General features: G+C 43.6%; 1 protein-coding gene across 1 annotated transcript in view; it reads right to left on the reverse strand.

The window, feature by feature from the left end:
- lman1 (lectin, mannose-binding, 1) overlaps positions 1–19825 on the reverse strand; it is a 63319-nt gene extending 43494 nt beyond the window's left edge. Inside the window, exon 1 of the mRNA XM_020517081.2 lies at positions 19630–19825. Within this exon, the coding sequence (XP_020372670.1) occupies positions 19630–19795 (166 nt within the window). The 5' untranslated portion in view covers positions 19796–19825. The remainder of the gene's footprint in view (positions 1–19629) is intronic.
- Positions 19826–22920: the final 3095 nt, after the last annotated feature.

The raw sequence follows: 22920 nt of genomic DNA on the forward strand, positions 1-22920 counted from the left end.
ATTCCTGCAAGATCAAAAGAGGTTTCATGCTGGACTACTGTGGTGAAAGACTCACAATATATCATCATTTGAAAATTAGGGTTCTAAAGTGTTTGAGGAGCATTTGTAGCACACAAGTAGCAGTGTTCCCTACATCTGGATCAGAAGACTCAGGTTGAAGTCCTACTTGCTCCACAGATGTGTACATCTCTGTACACGTTGGTTAGAAAATATCTATAGCTTTATGTTTGATTTGTGTTTCTACTCAGCAAACATTAATGGGGGGAGGCATTTTTAATTTCAACTGAGTTTTGAGAATGGTGTAGGGTTGCCTAGAAATTTGCTTATAGGCATTAAAATGAGGATTTTATAACATTTGACGTTAACAGTTCAGTGCTTAGAAACAGAGACAGAACAAAGAAAAATACTTGGGAAATTGCACAGCGTACACTATGACAAGGAAGACAGAGAAAAAACAAATGTCGTTTAGAAGAGCAGAGCCATCCCAGCGAGTGTGTAGGTTTCTTACAGTGAGGGAGGGAGAGTGAGAGCCTGAACACAAACACAGGGTAGCCAGAAAAGGCCTGTGAATTTTTAGATGTACTTCAGTAGTTTCCAAAACAATCAAGTCAGAAGATAAGCCCTGCATATCTTAAAGTCAGGAAGACAAAAGCTCCAGAAACAAGAAAGTGTGAAAGAGAAGTTTAAGGAACCCATGTTAAGAAATAAATGAGCTGTATGAGCAGTTAGGGGTCTTGGGGAGCAAAAAGAAATATATTGAATGAATGAAGAAGTTTGTCTAAAGGAAACCCATTACAGCCAGGCCAACTGATTATGGAAGTAGTCTTTGTAGCAAAAATGCACCCAAAATTGGTATAATTTTTTTTTCTTGGTATTATGCACATCTTGCCAGTGTATTTCCAAAAGATTTATTAACCCAAACCGAAACCAACTCCTATTTCACCAGTACCATCTAAGTACACTGTGTTGATAAAATTAAAAAAAAAGTGACCACATCGGAGGACGCTATAAATCTTTGGGCTCAGCTACTGCTCACTTTACCAGTGGGATTGGTGATTTTGAAATTCTGATGAAAAATGACTCTGCACAAAAGAAAACAAACTTTGGTAACAGTCTCACCAAGGAGAGGCAGACTGCACGCAGTGCAGATATTAAGATCACTTTTGTCGAAACGTATTGCACTTTCAAGCTGTATCCAGTGGTTCCTGCGGCATAATGAGAAATCATAGAAACCCTACAATGTGGAGACAGGCCATTTGGCCCAACAAGTCCATATCACCCCTCGAAGAGCGCCCACCTAGACCCATTCCCCTACCCTTTCCCTGTAACCCGGCAGTTCCCATGTTTAATCCATCTAATTTACACAACCCTGGACACTACGGGCAATTTAGCATGGCCAATCCACCTAGCCTGCACATCTTTGGACTATGGGAGGAAACCCACGCAAAGACAGGGAGAATGTGCAAACTCCACACAGTTGCCCGAGGGTGGAATTGAACCCGGGTCCCTGGCGCTGTGAGTCAGCAGTGCTAACCACTGAGCCACCGTGCCACCCACAGCGTCCCTACATCTGAGCCAGGAGACCAGGACTCAAATCCCACCTGCTCCAGTGGTGTAATAACTTCACTGAACAGGCTGATTTGAAAAGATGTTCAAATCGTATCCACACATGTGGGATGCAGGAACCATTTAGTATTGATGAATTCAATAGAAAAGACAGGCACCTCTCCCACAATATCTCAAGTCTATTTGTTTATCCCCATTTTTTTAGCACAAAATGCTAATTTATTCCCACGTTTTGATGTTATAACAAGATAAAATGGCTGCAATGTTTGACCAATAGTGTGTAGAAACATACAGAAAAAAAGGAGTGGGAGTAATCTGTTCTTTGAACCTGTTCCGCCATTCATTGTGATCGTGGCTGCTCATCCAACTCAATAGCCTGTTCCTTATTTTCCCCATATTTTTTGATTCCTTAGCCCCAAGTGCTACATCCGTTTCCTTCTAAAATTGCAGAATATTTTGGACTCGACTGTTTTCTGTTGTAGCAAATTCATCGGCTCACCACTCTGGCTGAGGAAATTTCTCATCTTAGTCCTAAACGGTTTAACAGTATCTTTAGGCTGTGACTCCTGTTCTGGACTCGCCCCATCCAGACCGTTTGAATTTTACAGCTGTCGCTGCAATTCCCTCTCATTCTTCTGAACTCCAGCGAATATAATCCTAACCAATTCAACCTATTCTCATTCGTCAGTCCTGCCATCCCAGGAATCAGTATGGTAAAGCTCTGCTGTACTTCCTCTACAGCAATAACATCCACTCTCAGTTAAGGAGACCAAAAAGCACACAATATTCAAGGTTTGGTCTCACCAAGGCCCTGTATAATTATGGCAAGACATCACTGCTCCTCTACTCAAGTCATCTTGCTATGATGGGCACATCCTGATTATTGCTGGTTTTATATTTTGGCTGCTTGGAGTTGTTTGGTTGTTACTTGCCAAAAAAAACCCCACAACGCCTACAAAATTTATTGTCTTTTGACTTCAACCAAAAATTCTAAATCAAAAAATAAACGTTTGTTTGATATCTCTTGACCTTTACAACAAAGCAAAGCACTCCAGGTACATGATAAAAATGTTGTAATCAGAGTATATCAATTATATTTCAAATTTTAAAATAGGAGAAAGTATTGATTTTTCATTTATTCTTCAGTCTGGAAGTGTGTGCATTTTTGCCCCTGCCTAATGGTTAAAAGATGGTGGGTGACCTGCCTTCTCTGACCATTGCAGTCTCAACTTTTTCCCATACAGATGATGCAAAGCTGGAAATATTGTGGTCAAGTGGTTATGCCAAAGAATTGTGTCAGTAGTGAAGTGTATCACAGTGAAACCTGCTTTGTTGTTAGGTGCGAGTTGGACATGGAACAGAGTGGAATATTTGTTTCATGTTCTGGCTGACCAGAAACGGAGTTTAAAAGGTTTCTGATGAAATGTCAATAATGTTTAAAATCAAAGTCTGTCTCCGCACAGATACTTCTAGTGTTATCAATTTTCAATTCAGATTTCTAGTATTCACGGTATTTTGCTTCTCTAACATTTAGATTTGTGTAACAAACTGTTTGGATCAATATAGTTTAGGTTTGTACATGGCTGAACAGATGTTAACATTAGTGATTCTTTATCCCAGGTCCTTCATTCAAATGGTGGGCCTTTTGTGACTTCATGAACTCCATTCAGCTTTCTAAGCTTCAGTGTTGAAGTTACATCGTGAAAAAGAGTTAAACATGTGGGTTTAAAGGGTTCAAATAACATTATGTCTCAATACGAACAAATGTTAAGGGTTCTGGTGAAATGGGGGCATTAGCTTTCCTTTGATTTACTGGGATTCCCAAATTTGTCATCAAACAGTGCAGGAAACTAGGGTGGTGGGTCAACTCGAGAGTTCACGTGTCACACTGAATGGTCAGTTGAACATCAAGTCAACTACTTCTAATTCATACAGATGCATAGCACTTCATTAGGGAGTAAAGTAGAATCATCTCTTACATCCAAAATGCTGCGGTCAGTGTTGCTTCCCAATTTCTGGGTCACATTGACCCTGGGTTTCATTTTGGTAAACGCCTTCTTCAAGTTATTGGAGAAGGCCAGCATATAGTCCACCTTCATTCAGGGGATAGATCAATGCAATCACATTGTATGGGATTGCCACAAAAGGTTACTTTCAGGCCATGCTTAGCTTTCATGCAAAATCAAATGCAGTGAAATGTTGAGGTGACTTCAGGTTTTTATTTCCAGAAATCTTTTGTGAAGTTTTTTTTTGTTTTAAAATTTGTTCTAGTGATGTGGGTACTGCTGGCTAGGTCAACATTTAATGCTCATCCCTAATTGCCCTAGAGAAGGCAGTGGAGAGCTGTCTTTTTGAACTGCTGCAGGCTTTGGGGTACGGGGATGGGGACAGCCACAGCACTGTTGGGAAAGGAGTTCCATTATTTTTACCCAACAACAGAGAAAAAGGGGAAATATGGTTCCAAGTCACAATGATACAAGACTTAGCAGGGCTCTTGCAGGTGCTGTGCTCACGTACCCACTGTTCTTGTCTTGGAACCACAGAATCCCTTCAGTACAGAAAGAAGCCATTCAGCCCATTGAATGTACACCGCCCCTTCGAAGAGCATCCTACCCAGATCCAGTTCTCTACCATATCCCTGTAATCCTGCACTTAGTACGGCTAATCCACTTAGCCTGCACAGCCCTGGACACTATGGACAATTTAGCATAATAAAGAGTCATCTAGACTCAAAACATGAACTTGCTTTGTCTCCATGGATACTGCCTGACCCATTATGACTTCCAGCATTTGTTTTTAAGGACAATTTAGCATGGCCAATCCACCTAACCTGCACATCTTTGGGCTGTGGGAGGAAACTCACACATACATGGGGAGAACGTGCAAATTCCACAGTCACCCATGTCCTTCCAGGTTTTTTTCTTTCGATTCATTTGTGGGATGTGGGCATTGCTGACTGGCCAGTATTTATTGCCTGTCACTAGATACTCAAGAAGGTGGTGGTGAACTACCTTCTTGAACCGCTGCAGTCCACCTGCTGTAGGTCGACCCACATTGCCATTATACATGAATTCCATGATTCTGACCCAGTGACCATGAAGGAATGGCAATATGCTTCCAAGTCAGGATGGTGAGTGTTTTGGAGGGGAACTTGGAGGTGGTGGTGTTCCCATATGTCTGCTGCCTTTGTCCCTCTCGATGGAAGTGGCCGTGAGTTTGGAAGGTGCTGTCTGAGGATCTTTGGTGAATTTCTGCAGTGCATTTTGTAGATAGTACACACTGCTGCTTCTGAGCGTCGGTGGTCGAGGGAGTGGATAATTGTGGGTGTAGTGCCAATCAAGCGGGCTGCTTTGTCTTGAATGGTGTCAAGCTTCTCGAGAGTTGTTGGAGCTGCATTCATCCAGACAAGTGGGGAGTATTCCATCGTACTCCTGACTTGTGCCTTGTAGATAGTGGACAGGCTTTGAGGAGTCAGGGTGGTGAGTTACTAGCTGCAGTATTCCTAGCTTCTGACCTGCTCTTGTAGCTGCTGTGCATATGTGGTGAGTCCAGTTGAGTTTCTGGTCAATGATAACCCCCAGGATATTGATAGTGGGGGATTCAGTGATGGTAACACCATTGAATGTCAAGGCACAGTGGTTAGATTGTCTCTTACTGGTGATGGTGATAGCCTGGCATTTGTGTGGCATGAATGTCACTTGCCACTTGTCAGCCCAAGCCTGGATATCGTCCAGATCTTGTTGCATGTGAACATGGCTCCTCAGATACTGAAGCAGTCTATGAATGGTGCTGAACATTGTGCAATCGTCGGCTAACATCCTCACTTTTGACCTTATGATAAAGAGAAGGTCACTGACGAAGCAGCTGAAGATGGTTGGGCCACGGACACTACCCTGAGGAAGTCCTGCAGAGATGTGCTGGAGCTGAGATGATTGACCACCATCAACCACAACCATCATCCTAAGTTGTCAGGTATGACTCCAACCACCAGAGAGTTTGCCCCCTGATACCCATTGCTTCCAGTTTTGCTACGGCTTGTTGATGCCACATTTGGTCAAATGCAGCCTTGATGTCAAGGGCTGTCACCTTCATCTCACCTCTGGAATTCAGCTCTCTTGTCCACGTTTGAACCAAGGCTGTAATGAAGTCAGGAACTGAGTGGCCCTGGCAGAACCCAAACTGGGTGTCAGGTTATTGCTCAGCAGGCAATGTTTGATAGCACTGTTGATGATACCTTCCATCACTTTGCTGATGATTGAGAGTGGATTGATGCGGTGGTAATTGGCCAGGTTGGATTTGTTCTGCTTTTTGTGTACAGGACATACTTGGGCAATTTTCCACATTGCCGGGTAGATACCAGTGATGTAACTGGACTGGACCAGCTTGGCTAGGAAAGTGGCAAGTTTTGGAGCACAAGTCTTCAGTACTATTGCCAGAATGTTGTCAGGGCCCGTAGCCTTTGCAGTATCCAGTGTCTCCAACCGTTTCTTGATATCATGTGGAGTGAATCAAATTGGCTGAAGACTGTAATGCTGAGGACCACAGGAGGCAGCGGTGATGGATCATCCACTTGGCACTTCTGGCTGAAGATCGTTGTGAATGCTTCAGCCTTATCTTTTGCACTGAATGTGCTGGGCTCTTCCATCTTTGAGGATTGGGATATTTGTGGAGCCTCCTCCTCCAGTGAGTTGTTTAATTGTCCATGTGGCAGGACGACACAGCTTAGATCTGATCTGTTGGTTGTGGGATTGCTTAGCTCTGTCTATCACTTGCTGCTTTCGCTGTTTGGTGTGCAAGTAGTCCTGTTTCGTGGTTTGTCCAGGTTGATACCTCATCTTCAGGTATGCCTGGTGTTGCTCCTGGTATGCCCTCCTGCATTCTCCATTGAACCAGGGTTGATCCCCTGGCTTGATGGTAATGGTTGAGCGGGGGATATGCCAGGCCATGAGGTTACAGATTGTGCTGGAGTACAATTCTGCTATTGCAGATGGCCCACAGCACCTCATGGATGCCCAGTCTTGAGTTGCTGGATCTGTGTGAAGTCTGTCCTATTTAGCACAGTGATAGTGCCACACAACACGATGGAGGTTGTTCTCAATGTGTAGGTGGGACTTTGTCTTCACAAGGACTGTGCGATGGTCACTCTTACTGATACTGTCATGGACAGATGCAAGTGCAGCTGGCAGATTAGTAAGGATGAGGTCAAGTATGTTTTTCCCTCTTGTTGGTTCCCTCACCACCGGCCTCAGACCCAGTCTAGCAGCTATGTCCTTTAGAACCTAACCAGCTCAATCTGTAGTACTGCTGCTGGTGGTGGACATTGAAATCCCTCATCCAGAGTACATTTTGTGCCCTTGCCATCCTCAGTGCTTCCTCTAAGTGTTGTTCAACATGGAGGAGTACTGATTCATTAGCCAAGGGAGGACAGTATGCGGTAATCAGCAGGAGGTTTCTTTGCCCATGTTTAAGCTGAAGCCATGAGACATCATGGGGTCGGGAGTCAATGTTGAGGACTCCTAGAGCAACATCCTCCTGACTGTATATCACTGTGCCGCCAGTGAGACAGGACATATCCAGGGATGGCGATGGTGGTGTCTGGGACATTGTCTGTGAGATATGATTCTGTGAGTATGACTATTTCAGACCATCGCTTAACTAGTCTGTGAGACAGCTCTCCCAATTTTGGCACAAAACCCCAGATGTAAGTGAGGAGGACTATGCAGGGTCGACAGGGCTGTTTCTGCCATTGTCTTTTCCGGTGCCTAGGTCAACGCCAGGTGATCTGTCCGGTTTCATTTCTTTGAAACTTTGTAGTGATTGTTACAACTGAGTGGCTTGCTAGGCCATTTCAGACGGCAATCAAGAGTCAACCAGACTGCTGTGGGTCTGGGTCACATATAGGCCAAACCAGATGAGGGTGGCAGATTTCCTTCCCTGAAGGACATTAGTGAACGAGATGGGTTTTTCCGACACTTGGCAATGATTTCATGGTGATCATCAGATTCTTCATCCCAGACGTTTTTTTTAATTATTGCATTCAATTTCCACCATCTGCCATGGTGGGATTCAAACCCAGGTGCCCAGAAGATTAGTTGGGTTTCTGGATTAATAATCTAGCAATAATACCACTAGGCCATCGCCAACCCCTCTGTGGTAGTTGGTAGAGGTCATGGATTTAGAAGGCATTGGCAGAAAAGCACATCGTATTCCTGTTCGAGGTAAACTCACCTTGGAGGTGGGAAATAAGGAAGATGATTCTTTTTCCAGCATCTATCTAGTGTGTTACCTGGCCCTGAAGAGTGGCAATAAATTGGTCCGAGGTGCTGCTTTGAAAACCAGGAGATGTTGATTTACCTTACTTGGCATCCAAATATCAATTCTGATTTATCATCTGAAAATAAAGCAGGTTGAATAAAGGATAGTATGATGCACATAAGTGTTGCTTACAAGGGAGCTTCAAACTGAATATTTAATATCAGCGAATCAGATATAGGTCAGTAAGAAAATTTCCTTCCCTCCAAAAAAAATCAGTGAATCAGTTAGTTTCTAAAATAATATTTTGTAGTTGCTTACTTTTGGCAATTGTTTAACTTTCGTGCATTGAAATTCCACCATGGTAGTCTTAAATTTTGACCTAATTCCGCTTAATCAGAAGCCTAGATCATTAATGCAGGAAGATAACCATTATGCTACTCTCCCACATAAATGTCTTTAAAATTTAAAAGACTTCACATTTCTAATCACATTTGGGAGTTACAGAACATGATTAGTGATAAAAGTTTGCAAAAACACCGATTTAAGGAATAAACCAACATTTATACTGTACGAAAGAAGAATACTGATTGGTGGAGTCCATTTGCCACCAATCAGCACTCTCTTCTTGTGCAGTATAAATGTCAGTTCTCTCCTTCAATTTTTGCATATTGTTCTGACAAGCGCAAGAAAATCTTCCAGAAAGTGTGCAATTCTTATTAAGTGTAACATATGGAAACCTACCAACACCAGGCTGATAAATACTCAGTCAGATTAGAACATCTCAATGACTTGTTAAAAGGTTATACAATGGCCAGCATTTGTCTTCTCATGAACTGACAACAGTTGCAGAAGGAGCATACTTCTCAAGTATAAAAATGTCTTCACATTACTGAGTAGCAATTCGGGTTTAACAAAAATTACAATTGAAACATCAGACAAAATAAAGAAAATCATCAGCTTCCTCTCTTCCAAAATACATTACTGTATTGCTACGGTGCCTGCATGAAGTTCTTCACACAAACGTCAGCACACGAGTTTCTCAATTTTATCAGGTAAGACACAGATGAACTGTCACAGTTTTTGTAACAAAGAACAAAGAACAAAGAAAATTACAGACAACAAGGTGCAGGGCTGGATGAACACAGCAGGCCAAGCAGCATCATAGGCCCGAAACGTCAGCCTTTCTGCTCCTAGACCCTTCATCAGAAATGGGGGAGGGGAAGGGGGTTCTGAAATAAATAGGGAGAGAGTGGGAGGCGGATAGAAGATGGACAGAGGAGAGGAAACAAACAGGTCGAAGAGGCGGGGTTGGAGCCAGTAAAGGTGAGTGTAGGTGGGGATTTAGGGAGGGGATAGGTCAGTCCAGGGAGGACGGACAGGTCAAGGGGGAGGGATGAGGTTAGTCGGTAGGAGATGGGGGTGCGGCTTGAGGTGGGAGGAGGGGATAGGTGGGACGAAGAACAGGTTAGGGAGGCGGGGACGAGGACGAGCTGGACTGGTTTTGGGATGCGGTAGGGGGAGGGGAGATTTTGAAGCTTGTGAAATCCACATTGATACCATTGGGCTGCAGGGTTCCCAAGCGGAATATGAGTTGCTGTTCCTGCAACTTTCGGGTGGCATCGTTGTGGCACTGCAGGAGGCCCAGGATGGACATGTCGCCTGAGGAATGGGAGGGGGAGTTGAAATGGTTCGCGACTGGGAGGTGCAGTTGTTTATTGCGAACCAAGTGTAGGTGTTCTGCAAAGCGGTCCCCGAGCCTCCGCTTGGTTTCCCCGATGTAGAGAAAGCCACACCAGGTACAGCGGATGCAGTATACCACATTGGCAGATGTGCAGGTGAACATCTGCTTGATGTGGAAAGTCTTCTTGGGGCCTGGGATGGGGGTGAGGGAGGAGGTATGGGGGCAGGTGTAGCACTTCCTGCAGTTGCAGGGAAAAGTGCCGCGTGTGGTGGAGCTGGAGGGGAGTGTGGAGCGGACAGGGAGTCACGGAGAGAGTGGTATGATGCTGCTTGGCCTGCTGTGTTCATCCAGCCCTACACCTTGTTGCCTCGGATTCTCCAGCATCTGCAGTTCCTACTATCTCTGAAAGAAAATTACAGCACAGGAACAGGCCCTTCGGCCCTCCAAGCCTGCGCTGACAGATCCTCTATCTAAACTTGTCGCCTATTTTCCAAGGATCTGTATCCTTCTGCTCCCTCCCATTCATGTATCTGTCTCGATACATTTTAAATGACGCTATTGTGCCTGCCTCTACCACCTCCACTGGCAACGCGTTCCAGGCACCCACCACCCTCTGCGTAAAGAACTTTCCACACATATCTCCCTTAAACTTTTCCCCTCTCACCTTGAAATCGTGACCCCTAGTAATTGAGTCCCCCACTCTGGGAAAAAGCTTCTTGCTATCCACCCTGTCTATACCTCTCATGATTTTGTAGACCTCAATCAGGTCCCCCCTCAATCTCCGTCTTTCTAATGTAAATAATCCTAATCTACTCAACCTCTCTTCATAGCTAGCGCCCTCCATACCAGGCAACATCCTGGTGAACCTCCTCTGCACCCTCTCCAAAGCATCCACATTGTTTTGGTCATGTGGCGACCAGAACTGTACGCAGTATTCCAAATGTGGTCGAACCAAAGTCCTACACAACTGTAACATGACCTGCCAACTCTTGTACTCAATACCCCATCCGATGAATGAAAGCATGCCATATGCCTTCTCGACCACTCTATCCACCTGCGTTGCCACCTTCAGGATACAATGGACCTGAACACCCAGATCTCTCTGTGTATCAATTTTCCCCAGGGCTTTTCCATTTACCGTAGAGTTCACTCTTGAATTGGATCTTCCAAAATGCATCACCTCGCATTTGCCTGGATTGAACTCCATCTGCCATTTCTCCGCCCAACTCTCCAATCTATCTATATTCTGCTGCATTCTCCGACAGTCCCTTTCACTATCTGCTACTCCACCAATGTTAGTGTCATCTGCAAACTTGCTAATCAGACCATCTATACCTTCTTCCAGATCATTTATGTATATCACAAACAACAGTGTTCCCAACACGGATCCCTGTGGAACACCACTGGTCACAGTCCTCCATTTTGAGAAACTCTCTTCCACTCCAACTCTGTCTCCTGTTGCCCAGCCAGTTCTCTATCTATCTAGCTAGTACACCCTGGACCCCATACGACTTCACTTTCTCCATCAGCCTACCATGCGGAACTTTATCAAACACCTTACTGACATCTACAGCCTTTCCCTCATCTATCAACTTAGAATTCTTTGAGGAAGTGACAATCAAGTCGGTAAGACATGACCTTCCCTGCACAAAACCATGCTGCCTATCACTAAAAAACCCATTTTCTTCCAAATGTAAATAGATCCTATCCCTCAGTATCTTCTCCAGCAGCTTCCCCACCACTGACGTCAGGCTTACCGGTCTATAATTACCTGGATTATCCTTGCTACCCTTCTTAAACAAGGGGACAACATTAGCAATTCTCCAGTCCTCCGGGACCTCACCCATGCTCAAGGATGCTGCAAAGATATCTGTTAAGGCCCCAGCTATTTCCTCTCTCGCTTCCCTCAGTAACCTGGGATAGATCCCATCTGGACCTGGGGACTTGTCCACCCTAATGCCTTTTAGAATACCCAACACTTCCCCACCCGCCCCTTACGCTGACTTGACCTAGAGTAATCAAACATCTATCCCTAACCTCAACATCCATCATGTCCCTCTCCTCAGTGAATACCGACGCAAAGTACTCATTAAGAATCTCACTCATTTTCTCGGACTCCTCGCATAACTTCCCTCCTTTGTCCTTGAGTGGGCCAACCCTTTCTCTAGTTTCCCTCAAGCTCCTTATGAATAAAAGGCTTTGGGATTTTCCTTAACCCTGTTTGCTAAAGATATTTTGTGACCTCTTTTAGCCCTCTTAATTCCCCGTTTCAGATTGGTCCTACTTTCCCGATACTCTTCTAAAGCTTCGTCTGTTTTCAGTCGCCTAGACCTTACGTATGCTTCCTTTTTCCTCTTTGCTCGTCTCACAATTTCACCTGTCATCCATGGTTTCCTAATCTTGCCCTTTCTATCCTTCATTTTCACAGGGACACGTCTGTCCTGCTTTCTAATCAACCTCTCTTTAAAAGCCTCCCACATATCAAATGTGGATTTACCCTCAAACAGCTGCTCCCAATCCACGTGCCCCAGCTCCTGCCGAATTTTGCTATAGTTGGCCTTCCCCCAAATCAGCATCTTCCTTTAGGACCACTCTCGTCTTTGTCCATCAGTATTCTAAAACTTACGGCATTGTGATCACTATTCCCAAAGTAATCCCCTACTGAAACTTCAACCACCTGGCCGGGCTCATTCCCCAACACCAGGTCCAGTATGGCCCCTTCCCGAGTTGGACTATTTACATACTGCTCTAGAAAACCCTCCTGGATGCTCCTTACAAATTCCGCCCCATCTAAATCCCTAACACTAACTGAATCCCAGTCAATGTTGGGAAAATTAAAATCTCCCATCACCACCACCCTGTTGCTCCTACATCTTTCCATAATCTGTCTACATATTTGTACCTCTATCTCACGCTCGCTGTTGGGAGGCCTGTAGTACAGCCCCAACATTGTTACCGCACCCTTCCTATTTCTGAGCTCTGCCCATATGGCCTCACTGCTCGAGTCCTCCATAGTGCCCTCCTTCAGCACAGCTGTGATATCCTCTTTGACCAGTAATGCAACTCCTCCAACCCCTTTTACCTCCCTCTCTATCCCACCTGAAGCATCTCTATCCTGGCATATTTCGTTGCCAATCTTGCCCTTCCCTCAACCAAGTCTCAGTAATAGCAATAACATCATACTCCCAGGTACTAATTCAAGCCCTAAGTTCATCTGCCTTATCTACTACACTTCTCGCGTTAAAACAAATGCACTTCAGACCACCTGTCCCTTTGCGTTCATCATCTGCTCTCTGCCTACTCTTCCCCTTAGTCACACTAACTTCATTATCTAGTTCCTTACAGGCTTTAGTTACTACCTCCTTACTGTCCACTAACCTCCTCATTTGGTTCCCATCCCCCTGCTACATTAGTTTAAACCCTCCCCTACAGCGTTAGCAAAAGCACTCCCTAGGACATTGGTTCCAGTCCTGCCCAGGTGTAAACTGTCCGATTTGTAATAGTCCCAACTCCCCCAGAATTGGTCTCAATGTCCTAAAAATCTGAACCCCTCCCTCCTGCACCATCTCTCAAGCCACTCATTTATCCTGCTTATTCTTTCATTTCTACTCTGACTAGCACGTGGCACTGGTTGCAATCCTGAGATTACTACCTCTGAGGTCCTACTTTTTAACTTGCCTCCTAACTCCCTAAATTCTGCTTGTAGGACCTCATCCCGTTTTATTTTTTACCTATATCATTGGTGCCTATATGCATCACGACAGCTGGCTGTTCTGTGGCACAACCTCAATAAAAAAAGTTAAGAACTGAGAATTTTATATTCTTTTTCAAGTTAAACAGGCAGGAAGATCTATGGAGAGTGGAGGGTAAAGCAGGGTCGTGAAAGGGTAAACTGTCAGCTCATCGGAAAATAATCTCTTGACATGTTATGATGTGCAGTTAAACCCAGTTAATTAAAACTGTAGTCATTTATACATTTCAACCACTAAATTCCTACATTGTAATGCCAGTCACATTACTGAACTCAAATTACTGAATGACAAAAAACCATTGGAAAATTATAGTTCAAGAGTTACTAGGAATAGTCACACATTGCTATTTCAAAATGGAATCTCCAAAGGAATTCTACATTGTACTCAAAACCTATAGATTTAAATCAACTACAGACTGGGGCATAGGAATACCTGCTTTTCTATATACTATGTCATGTATTTTGTTTTCTATTTTTTGGCATACTGTCAAGTTATATATTTCACTGTGTAAGTTTGGCTTCCTGTGTGATAACACCAGGAATTACTGCCATAAACTAAATCTTCATGGACGTGAAAAAACACATTTCGAGCCAAAAGTGTTTTCTGCAGTATGCATCACAGGTACATTGTCTCCACACTAGCAAACTCAGTACCGTGTTTGAGCTGGATTTTGATTTGTGCAGTTTCAGTCAGGTTGCTGATAAAAACTACATTATTAATTATTATTAATTTCTTAACACAGCCATGCATCTGGTTTTTGGCAGCCAGCTGAAAGTTTAATGACAGCGATAGTTTCACAGAACCATGGAAGTATTATAGTGCAGGAAGCCATTCGGCTTGTTAAATGAGCATCATTATCAAGTGCCAATTTCCTGCTTTTTCCCCAAACTTGCACATTATTTGGACTAAAAAAGAATCATCCAATGTCCTCTTGAATGCCTTGTATAGATCAAAAAGCTTGAGGTTGAAATCACAGATTACCACAGCACTGCACAGTAAACAAACTAAGAGAAAGTTGGACTTGGTGGTACAAAAAGGTTGCAAAACAAATATTCAAGATAAGCAAATTGAAGAACAGTTTAATTGTGAATCCTTTGTGCAAATTCAGGGCCATAAGAAGAAAACGAGAAGACCACTTGCAGCATGGGAAAACAGCGGTGTGTGAAATCAATGAACAGTCAGCATGTTATCATGCCAATGCAGCACTCACAACAACCACAATCTGTCAAATTAGTTTACTTCTGAAATAATAAAAACTCGTGTAAGACAGCTTAAACAATATCTATTTTAAGATGGCCAGATTTAATTGACTAACTCTCAGTGATTAACTCTTAGACAGGAATGCCAATATCCTATATCCAGGGTGAAATTTTCAAGGATTAAAATAAACACCCCAAGCTAATAATGACGGACTCCTCGCAGGTTTAAAGCTTGATCTGTAATGATGTCTGGTGGGCAAAGGTAGTGATCACAATACAAGACTTAGGACTAAGAAAGCAGTGGTTCAGATTTCAATCCAATGATGCTAAACGGTGCAAGTAAACACACTAAACTCAGTCATTTATGGACTAGTACCAGAAACGATACAGAATGTCAGTTGGCTGTCAAAAATCTTGGGAAGATGAGTAGTCTTTCAAGGAAGAAAATCTTTCACCTTTGCTCAATCCAGTTTATGTCAAATCACTTTCCACACATCACAGCAGGACAAATTCCACCTACCCACGAGGACAAGGTTTTAAAATCTACCATGGCAGCTGAGGAATTTTAAATTGAATTACTTAAAAAAATCTATTAGTGGTAATGGTGACCATATGTTCACCAATGCCCTTTAGAGAATAAAAATGTAGTCTTGCCTACATGCAGCTCCAAACCCATCTTAACTAAACTCTGAAATGATCTAGCAATCCAAGTTGTAATCAAATGAAGACTCACTACACCTTCTTAAAAGTAGTTAGTGATAATAAATGCTGGTTTTGCTAATCATGCACACACACCTCAAATGATGAAACTAAGATAACTACCATGAAGCAACGTAATCACAATCAAAAGTATAAAACAAAACAGTAGGGCTCTTGTGGCACAGTAGCAATGTCACTACCTGTGGGCCAAATGACCTGGGTTCAATCCCACCTACTCTGGAGGCATGTCATAATATGTCTGAACAGTCAATTAAAAAAAAACTGAACCAAAATGGCAAATAGTGCAAATAGTTAAAGACTGAATTGTTTGGGTTCTGCCAGATTCACCAAGCCCCCCTACCTCATTACAACTACAGGCCCAAACACAAGCAAAAGAGATTTGAATTCCAGATATGGATGCAACTTCTATTGACATCAAGCTTGATGCCAAATGTGGTAATAAGGACCAGAAACAGGAGTTGCTGGAACAGGTCTGGCAGCATCTTTGAAGAAAAAAATCAGAGCTAACGTTTCGGGTCTGGAGGCCTTTCCTCAGAACTGAGGCCCCAAACCCCAGTACTGAGGAAGGGTCTCCGGACCCAAAAGGTTAACTCTGATTTTTCCTTCACAGATGCTGCCAGACCTGCTGAGCTTTTCTAGCAACTTCTGTTTCTGGTCCTGATTTACAGCATCCACAGTTCTTTCAGTTTTTATGTGGTAATAAGGAACCCTAGTAATTGGGGACCAGATGGAAAATGTCTCCAATGGCTGGAGTCATAGCTGGCACAAACAAAAGTTGAGTCATCTCCGTGACAGGAAATCCAGACAATGTCCTACGTCAACTATTTTCAGATGCTTCAATGACCCTCCCCTTCATTGCAAGGACAGAAGAGGGATGTTAGCCAATGACTGCATGGCCTGTGGTTATAGACGTGGACATTGATGCTTGGACTCCTTCACAAAATTGTAGAAATGTCTCCCACTGTAAATCCTCTCAATAGAGACTCAGAACTGAGACACTACCTTAGATAGAGGTGGGGAATACTGTGAAAACTCAGGAAATCATAGACATGGACATCGATGCATATCTGGCACAGAAATATCAGACCATGACTGTCTTCAACAAGACAGAGTGCAATTACCTCCCCTAATATTCCATAGATTTACCACAGCCGCAACCACTACCTTGTAGCACAATTGATCAAAAGTGAACTGGACTGGTCACACCTATGCTGTGACTGCAAGAACAACTCAGAGGCTGAGGGTTAGAGTCATACAAGTCAACGGCACAGAGAAAGGCCCTTTGGCCTACTGAGTTTGCACATGTCATAAACAACCTAAGTATTCTAATCCAACTTTCCAGCACTTAGGCCATAACCATGACCTTATTAAACAGTGTATGGACTCAAGGGATAGAGTGACTGAACACTGCTCCATGTTCATATGTATCATTGCAATCTTTCTTAGTTCTGCAACCCTCCAAAGTATTTAATTCCGGTATCTGGTAAAGTTACTGCAGGCACACGATGCTTGGGCCCCTCACAAAGTTGTAGAAATCTCTCCCACTGTTAATCCCCTCAATGGATTTTTGCAATACTTCATTTACCCATTTCTGATCTGTTTATTTGACCTTTCAATTGCACTAATTCTCTCTGCTCCATCTGGGCAATTTTTAGTTCCCATTATTTGCAGTAGACTTGACAGATAGCAGGTGATGCTGAGTCAGCATCAGTTTTGCCCTTCTCCAGATTTGTTTTTACCTATTTTTCCATTATTCCAGCAAGTCAAGATCTACCCCATTCCAAATTCCCTATCCCCGATCTGCCAGTATCCTCCCACATACCCAACATCAGAAACCTAGATGGCTATTTGAGACAAAAATAAAATGTTGGAAATATTTAACAGGGCAGGCTGCAATTAGGCAAGAAAGAGTTGTTTTAGGCCAATGGCCTTACATCAGAAATGCCTATTTGAGTCTGGCCAGGACCCAACAACATCATGAGTGCACACTACACATGTAGCAGAAAATACAGATTCATCATCCTAAAGAAGTGCAAAGATGCACCAAGATATCATTAGATCTCCTTGATTTATAACAAATTTACAGTCACATCGTCACTATGCAGTTGAATGTATTAGCAACTCTTTATTTATTATCTATATTCTGGCCGTACTTGATGGCCTTGTTTACATCAAGTTTGGTATACTATTTAACTAACAAATTAAATGCAATTTTACTAGATGATTTCAGACCCCTGTCAATTTATATTCAGGACAACATGCTTTTTAACATCTAGAATATAACATTCATTTATTTTGTCACTGTTTAGATGATAAAACAGCTTTATAACATGTTTTTCACTTTCTTTACACAAATCATTAATTACCGTGTGTGGAAAGCTTGGATTGTTTTATCAGGTGGTCATGAAAGGAGGTGAACTCCACCCCCATTCCCCTCTGAAAACAAGCCATCAACATGTATTCAAACAACAAGAATACATCCAAAGCCCATTGGTTCCCACTTCAACAACCTTGAGCATCCCCCTCCAAAACATTTGCTCAAAGTATTAGCTTTAAAGACTCAGTCTCTGGAGGAGTGGCAAGACTGGGAGAAACAGAATCTGACATTGAGAAGTTCTCACAGATTCAGAGTCTCAAATGAATGCATGGGGTTTTGGGAGTTGTGTGATGGAATCTTCCAAGGATTTTTGGGGGGCTTAAAGGCAAACTTAACCACTGCATTTTGAACCTTTTCTCATATGACCACACTCATTCTATAATGCAGGGGCCAAAACAGTTCACAGTATACCAGCTATAAAACTGTCTATGCAAGAAATATGAGGAGTACACCTGAAGCCTGCTCCACCATTTGATATGATTGATTACAGCTGATCTTCTGCCTCAAATTCCACTTTCACCCCCACTCATTCCCCTCGATTCACAACAAAAAAGATCTGTTTATCGCAGCCTGAAATATGTTCCATAATGAGGCATCAACAACCCTCTGGGCTACAGCTTTACCATCTTCAGTGAATGAATTTTTCATCTCAATCCTAAAGAATCAGTTTCTTATGTCTATGACACCAGGTTCTAGGTTCTTCAGATAGAGGAAAGAACCTCTTAGTATTCACCCTGTCAAGTCAAACATATAATCCCATACATTTTAATGAGATGACTTCTTATTAGAAGAAATTCAATGAGCATAGACCTTTCTATTTAAGCCAGTTACCACAAAGAACACAGGAACTATTATAGAATCCCTACAGTGTGGAAACAGGCCCTTCAGCCCAGCAAGTCCACACCAATCCTCAGAACATCCCACCCAGCCCCATCCCCCTATAACCTACCTAATCTAAACATCCTTGAACACTATGGGCAATTTAGCATGGCCAATCCACCTAACCTACACATCTTTGGACTGTGGGAAGAAACCGGAGCATCTGGAGGAAACCCACACAGACATGGGGAGAATGTGCAAACTCCACACAGACAGTTTCCCGAGGGTGGAATCGAACCCAGGACCCTGGCACTGAGCCACCGTGCCACCCCAACTATTCTGTTCAGCTTTCACTGTACTGCTTCCAATGCAAGTACATCCTTCCTGTAGACAAACACCAAGATGACTGTGTTCCCATATGCATTTCTGAATCCCACAATTTATTGCGTTTGCCTCCTTTGTCCTTTGCCAAATGCATTCACTTATATTATAAATGTACTCAATTAAATTTATTGTCATACTTGTACCCAATCTAATTATAACAAAAACATTTTTTAATGCCATACTGAGTTAACTCCACACCAGAATCAGTACATCACAACCCTTAGGCAGCAGCATTTGATGTTTGAATACATCCTGAATAGCGCTGTCAAAAATCTGGCGGGGCAGGGAAAGAGATTTTAATAGAAAGCTGTATTAAGGTCACTAGATAACGGATCTAAGCAGATTTTTAAGATTTTTAACGAGAGCGATACAAAAGCACCCGTGCATGCACAAAACTGGAATTCCACCCCACCAGAGATAAGGAGCAGTGAACCATGATCTACAATTAATTCCGTGCAAGTTTAGACAGGGGCAAAGAAAGCGTTCTAGTTAAAAAAAAAAGAAGCGGAGCGGGGCGGGGTGGGGGAGATGGGGGTTGGCAAAATACGCTGAAGCTCTTTCATTCAGAAGTGGCTCGCACTCTTCTGAAATCGGGTATATAACGCACAGATTCCTGCCTGCTTTGAGCATCTCTCTCCGTCTTCTCCCACCTCTACTGTCACCTCAGCTGCTGACAGCTTGCTGCAAATGGAGAAGGGGACAGCTGTGATGTGCATGCAGCAAAGCGGCGGTGACCGTGACTGACACCGGACTCACTGCCGACCTCCTCCCGAAGGAAGGGTCACCTCCGCCCTCGGGAGTGGGGAAGAGAGAGTAAAGGGGCAAAAAATAATGATAAACGAAAACAAAAGCCCCTTGCCACCGGCGATCACTTACTGCCCGTGTGTACCCAAAAGGGGATACTGCCGTCGCCGTGCACCAGGTGCGGCCCCTTGAAGCTGTACTTGTACTCGAATCGTCGGCTGGGCATCTCGGCGGCCGCCGCGGCACCGCTGACGGCCAGCACGAGCAAGCTGCCGGTAACTGTCACCAGCGCCGCCATCTTTCCTCAGGCCGTGCCAGCGCCCAGAGCATGCCGGGAAAGAGGCTAGAGCCAACACGGCGCTTTCCGATTGGACAGCCCGGCCGGGGTCAAAGAGCATACACAGGCGCCACATCTGGCTGCAGGAGCTCCCCTGTCCTTCACAGCCCATCATTGGCCAGACTTCATTCAATGTGACCTCTCAAACACTTCTCTAGCCCACTGCCTTTTGTTTTCATCATGATTATTACTGTTCATTCATGGGTCGTGGGCTTCACGGGCTGGACCAGCATTTATTTGCCAATTCCGAGTTGCCCCACAAGAAGATGGTGGCGAGGTGCCTTCTTGGACTGCTACAGTCCGTGTGTTGTTGGTAGACCCAAAGTGCCCTTTAGGAACGGAGTTCAGAAATTTGACCCAGTGACAGTGGAAGTGTGGTGACAAATATCCCAGCCAGGATGGTACAAGCATAGAGGGGAACTTGCAGGTGCTGGTGTTCCCATGTATCTGCTGTCTTTGACCTTCCAAATGAAAGTGGTTGAATGTTTGGAGATTGGTGTCTAACGAGCTTTGGTGAATTTTTGAGTGTCTTATAGATAGAATTGCTACTACTGAACGTCAGTGGTGGAGGCAGTGAATGTTTGTGGATGTGATGCCAATCAAGTGGGCTGATTTGTCCTCTATGTTGTCAAGCTTCTTGAGTGGTTGGAGCTGCACGTATTCAACCAAATGGGGAGTATTCCTTCATATTACTGACTTGCAAATGGTGAGTAAGCCTTCTGGAGTCAGGAAGTTAATTACATGATGCAGGATTCCTAGCCTATGACCTGCTCTTCACCAGCTAAACCTGATGTTACGTTATGTTTTGAAGTTGCTGCCGCCCATGTTAGTAGAAGCATTCAATATAATGTGTTTAATTTCTGCCAACAATGCAAAGAAGAGTCCCATCTGGATGCTTAAGAAGCTAACTGTTAATAGGACCAATCCATTCTTTTTTGTGAATCGAGGTGTTGGGACTGGAGGAACCAACTGTGCCTGTATTTTTTTGCATCATCTGGTAATTAGATGTATTGGCACACCTCCCCGTTCATTGTTCCCTCCCACCACTCATTGAAGTGTACCTTATGTAATCTCAGTCTTTACAGCAACTTGAGATCTGTCCTGATAATTAAATAATAGGACAAAATCAAGTCCTTCATTGTGCTGGGCTCAACAGCTTGAAGAATACCCTCAAGAAAATACACCTTAGTTGGACAGTCCACTGCTAAATGAATTGATACAGAATGCACAAGTAGATCTTCAATGGGTTACTGATTCAGGGCAAATGATTTCACTGTGGTCAGTATAAATGATACAAGGATACTCTGAAGAAAGAGCCTTAGAAAGTTCTGCATTTCAGACCACCCCTTGAGGGAAACACTACAGCCAAACAGCTCAAGTGGAGGCAAATACTAAAATTTGATTCTGCCGCCTTCAAAGATAATCAATTCTAACTCATAGCATCTAACGTACTAAACAGAAGAGCAGCGGTAGCACAGATATAGAAGTCTCCCACTATAATAGTGGGACAGGCGATGGACCAGTAATCCATAGACGCAGGAATTCACAGGGGTTCTGGGTTCGAATCACACCATGACGATGGCAAAAAACAAAGGAGTGCAGATGCTGGAAATCTGAAACAAAAGTAGAAATTGCTGAAGCAACTCAGCAGTATGGCAACATCTGTAGAGACAAAGCAAAGTCAACATTTTGGGTCCAGTGACCTTTCTTCAGAATGGTCACTAATCTTATTTTATCTGGTGATCTCCCTGCTACAGCCTCTAAGTTCATAGACTCCCACCCTGTGCAGCCTGCTTCTACCTCCTTCTCAATATCCACAAACAGGACTGCCTGGGCAGAACCATTGTTTCTGTCTACTTCTGCCCCATGGAACTTTCCTACCGTGACTTGATTTTTTTTTTGATTCCCCCCTCCAGTCCCTTCCCATTGACATCCAGGATTCTTTTGATATTTTGTGTCAGTTTCAGAATTTCCACTAAGCGTGCGCCAGCTGCTTCCTCTTCACCACGAACATACAAGCTCTTTCCACATCCATCTATCAGGATGGCCTTATGGCTCTTGCTGCTTCCTTAAAGAAAAGGCCTGAACCTTTCCTATCTATGACCACCCTCCTCTGCCTTGCTGAGCTTGTCCGCATTTTGAACAACTTCTTTAACTCCTTTTACTTTCTTCAGGTCATAGATGTGGCCATGGGTATCACGTGGGCCCCAATTTTGCCTGTCCCTTTGTGAGGTTTGTGTGAAACATTCCTTGTTGCAATCCTACTCCGGTCCCTCCCCACAAATCTTTCTCCAGTGCATCAATGATATCATCTGTGCTATTTCACTCTCTTGTCCAGAATTGGGAAAGTTTATCAATTTACCTTCCAATTTCCACACTGCTCTCACTTTCACCTGGTTTATTTCTGACTTCCACCTCACCCCCCACCCCCACCTCTCTTCCTCGATATCTCTGCCTCCATTTCTGGAAATAAACTGGTCATCAATATCCATTGCAATCCACTGACTGCCACAGTTACCCTGACTACACATCCTCACACCCTGCTTCATGTAAAGACTCTGTTCCATCCTCCCAGTTCCTCCCTCTTCATCATCTGTTCTGATGATGTCACCTTCTGCAGGTGGCCCTCAGAAATATCCCCTTTTTGTCCTAGGAGGATCCTCCACAACTGTTGTTGACAGAGTCCTCAACCATATCTGACCCATTTCCCAGACTTCTGCTCTCACCCCTTTTCCTCCCCAAAACATCAATAGAGTCCCCTGTTCAAAAAAAGGGACCCAAAACATTGACTCTGCTTTCTCTCCATAGATGCTGCCAGACCTGTTGAGTTTTCCAGCAACGTCTGTTTTTATCAAGCCAGATTTCACTTGTCCAGTAATAACATCAGCTGGTATCATAATACAGGAAGAATAGAGGAGCTATTACTTAAATGGAAACTGACTTTCTGATTAAAACTGATTGACCCCTGAACTGATTTTGGTGATCAATTAAAACTCTTCAAGAATTCTGCCCTTGTTAGTAGGCAGGAACAAATGTTTGAAACATTGGAACGTCTTGTCTAATGTTGTAACTCCCCAACTAACTTC

This window comes from Rhincodon typus, chromosome 1 (assembly GCF_021869965.1).
Source record: "Rhincodon typus isolate 14 chromosome 1, sRhiTyp1.1, whole genome shotgun sequence".
NCBI lineage: Eukaryota > Metazoa > Chordata > Chondrichthyes > Orectolobiformes > Rhincodontidae > Rhincodon > Rhincodon typus.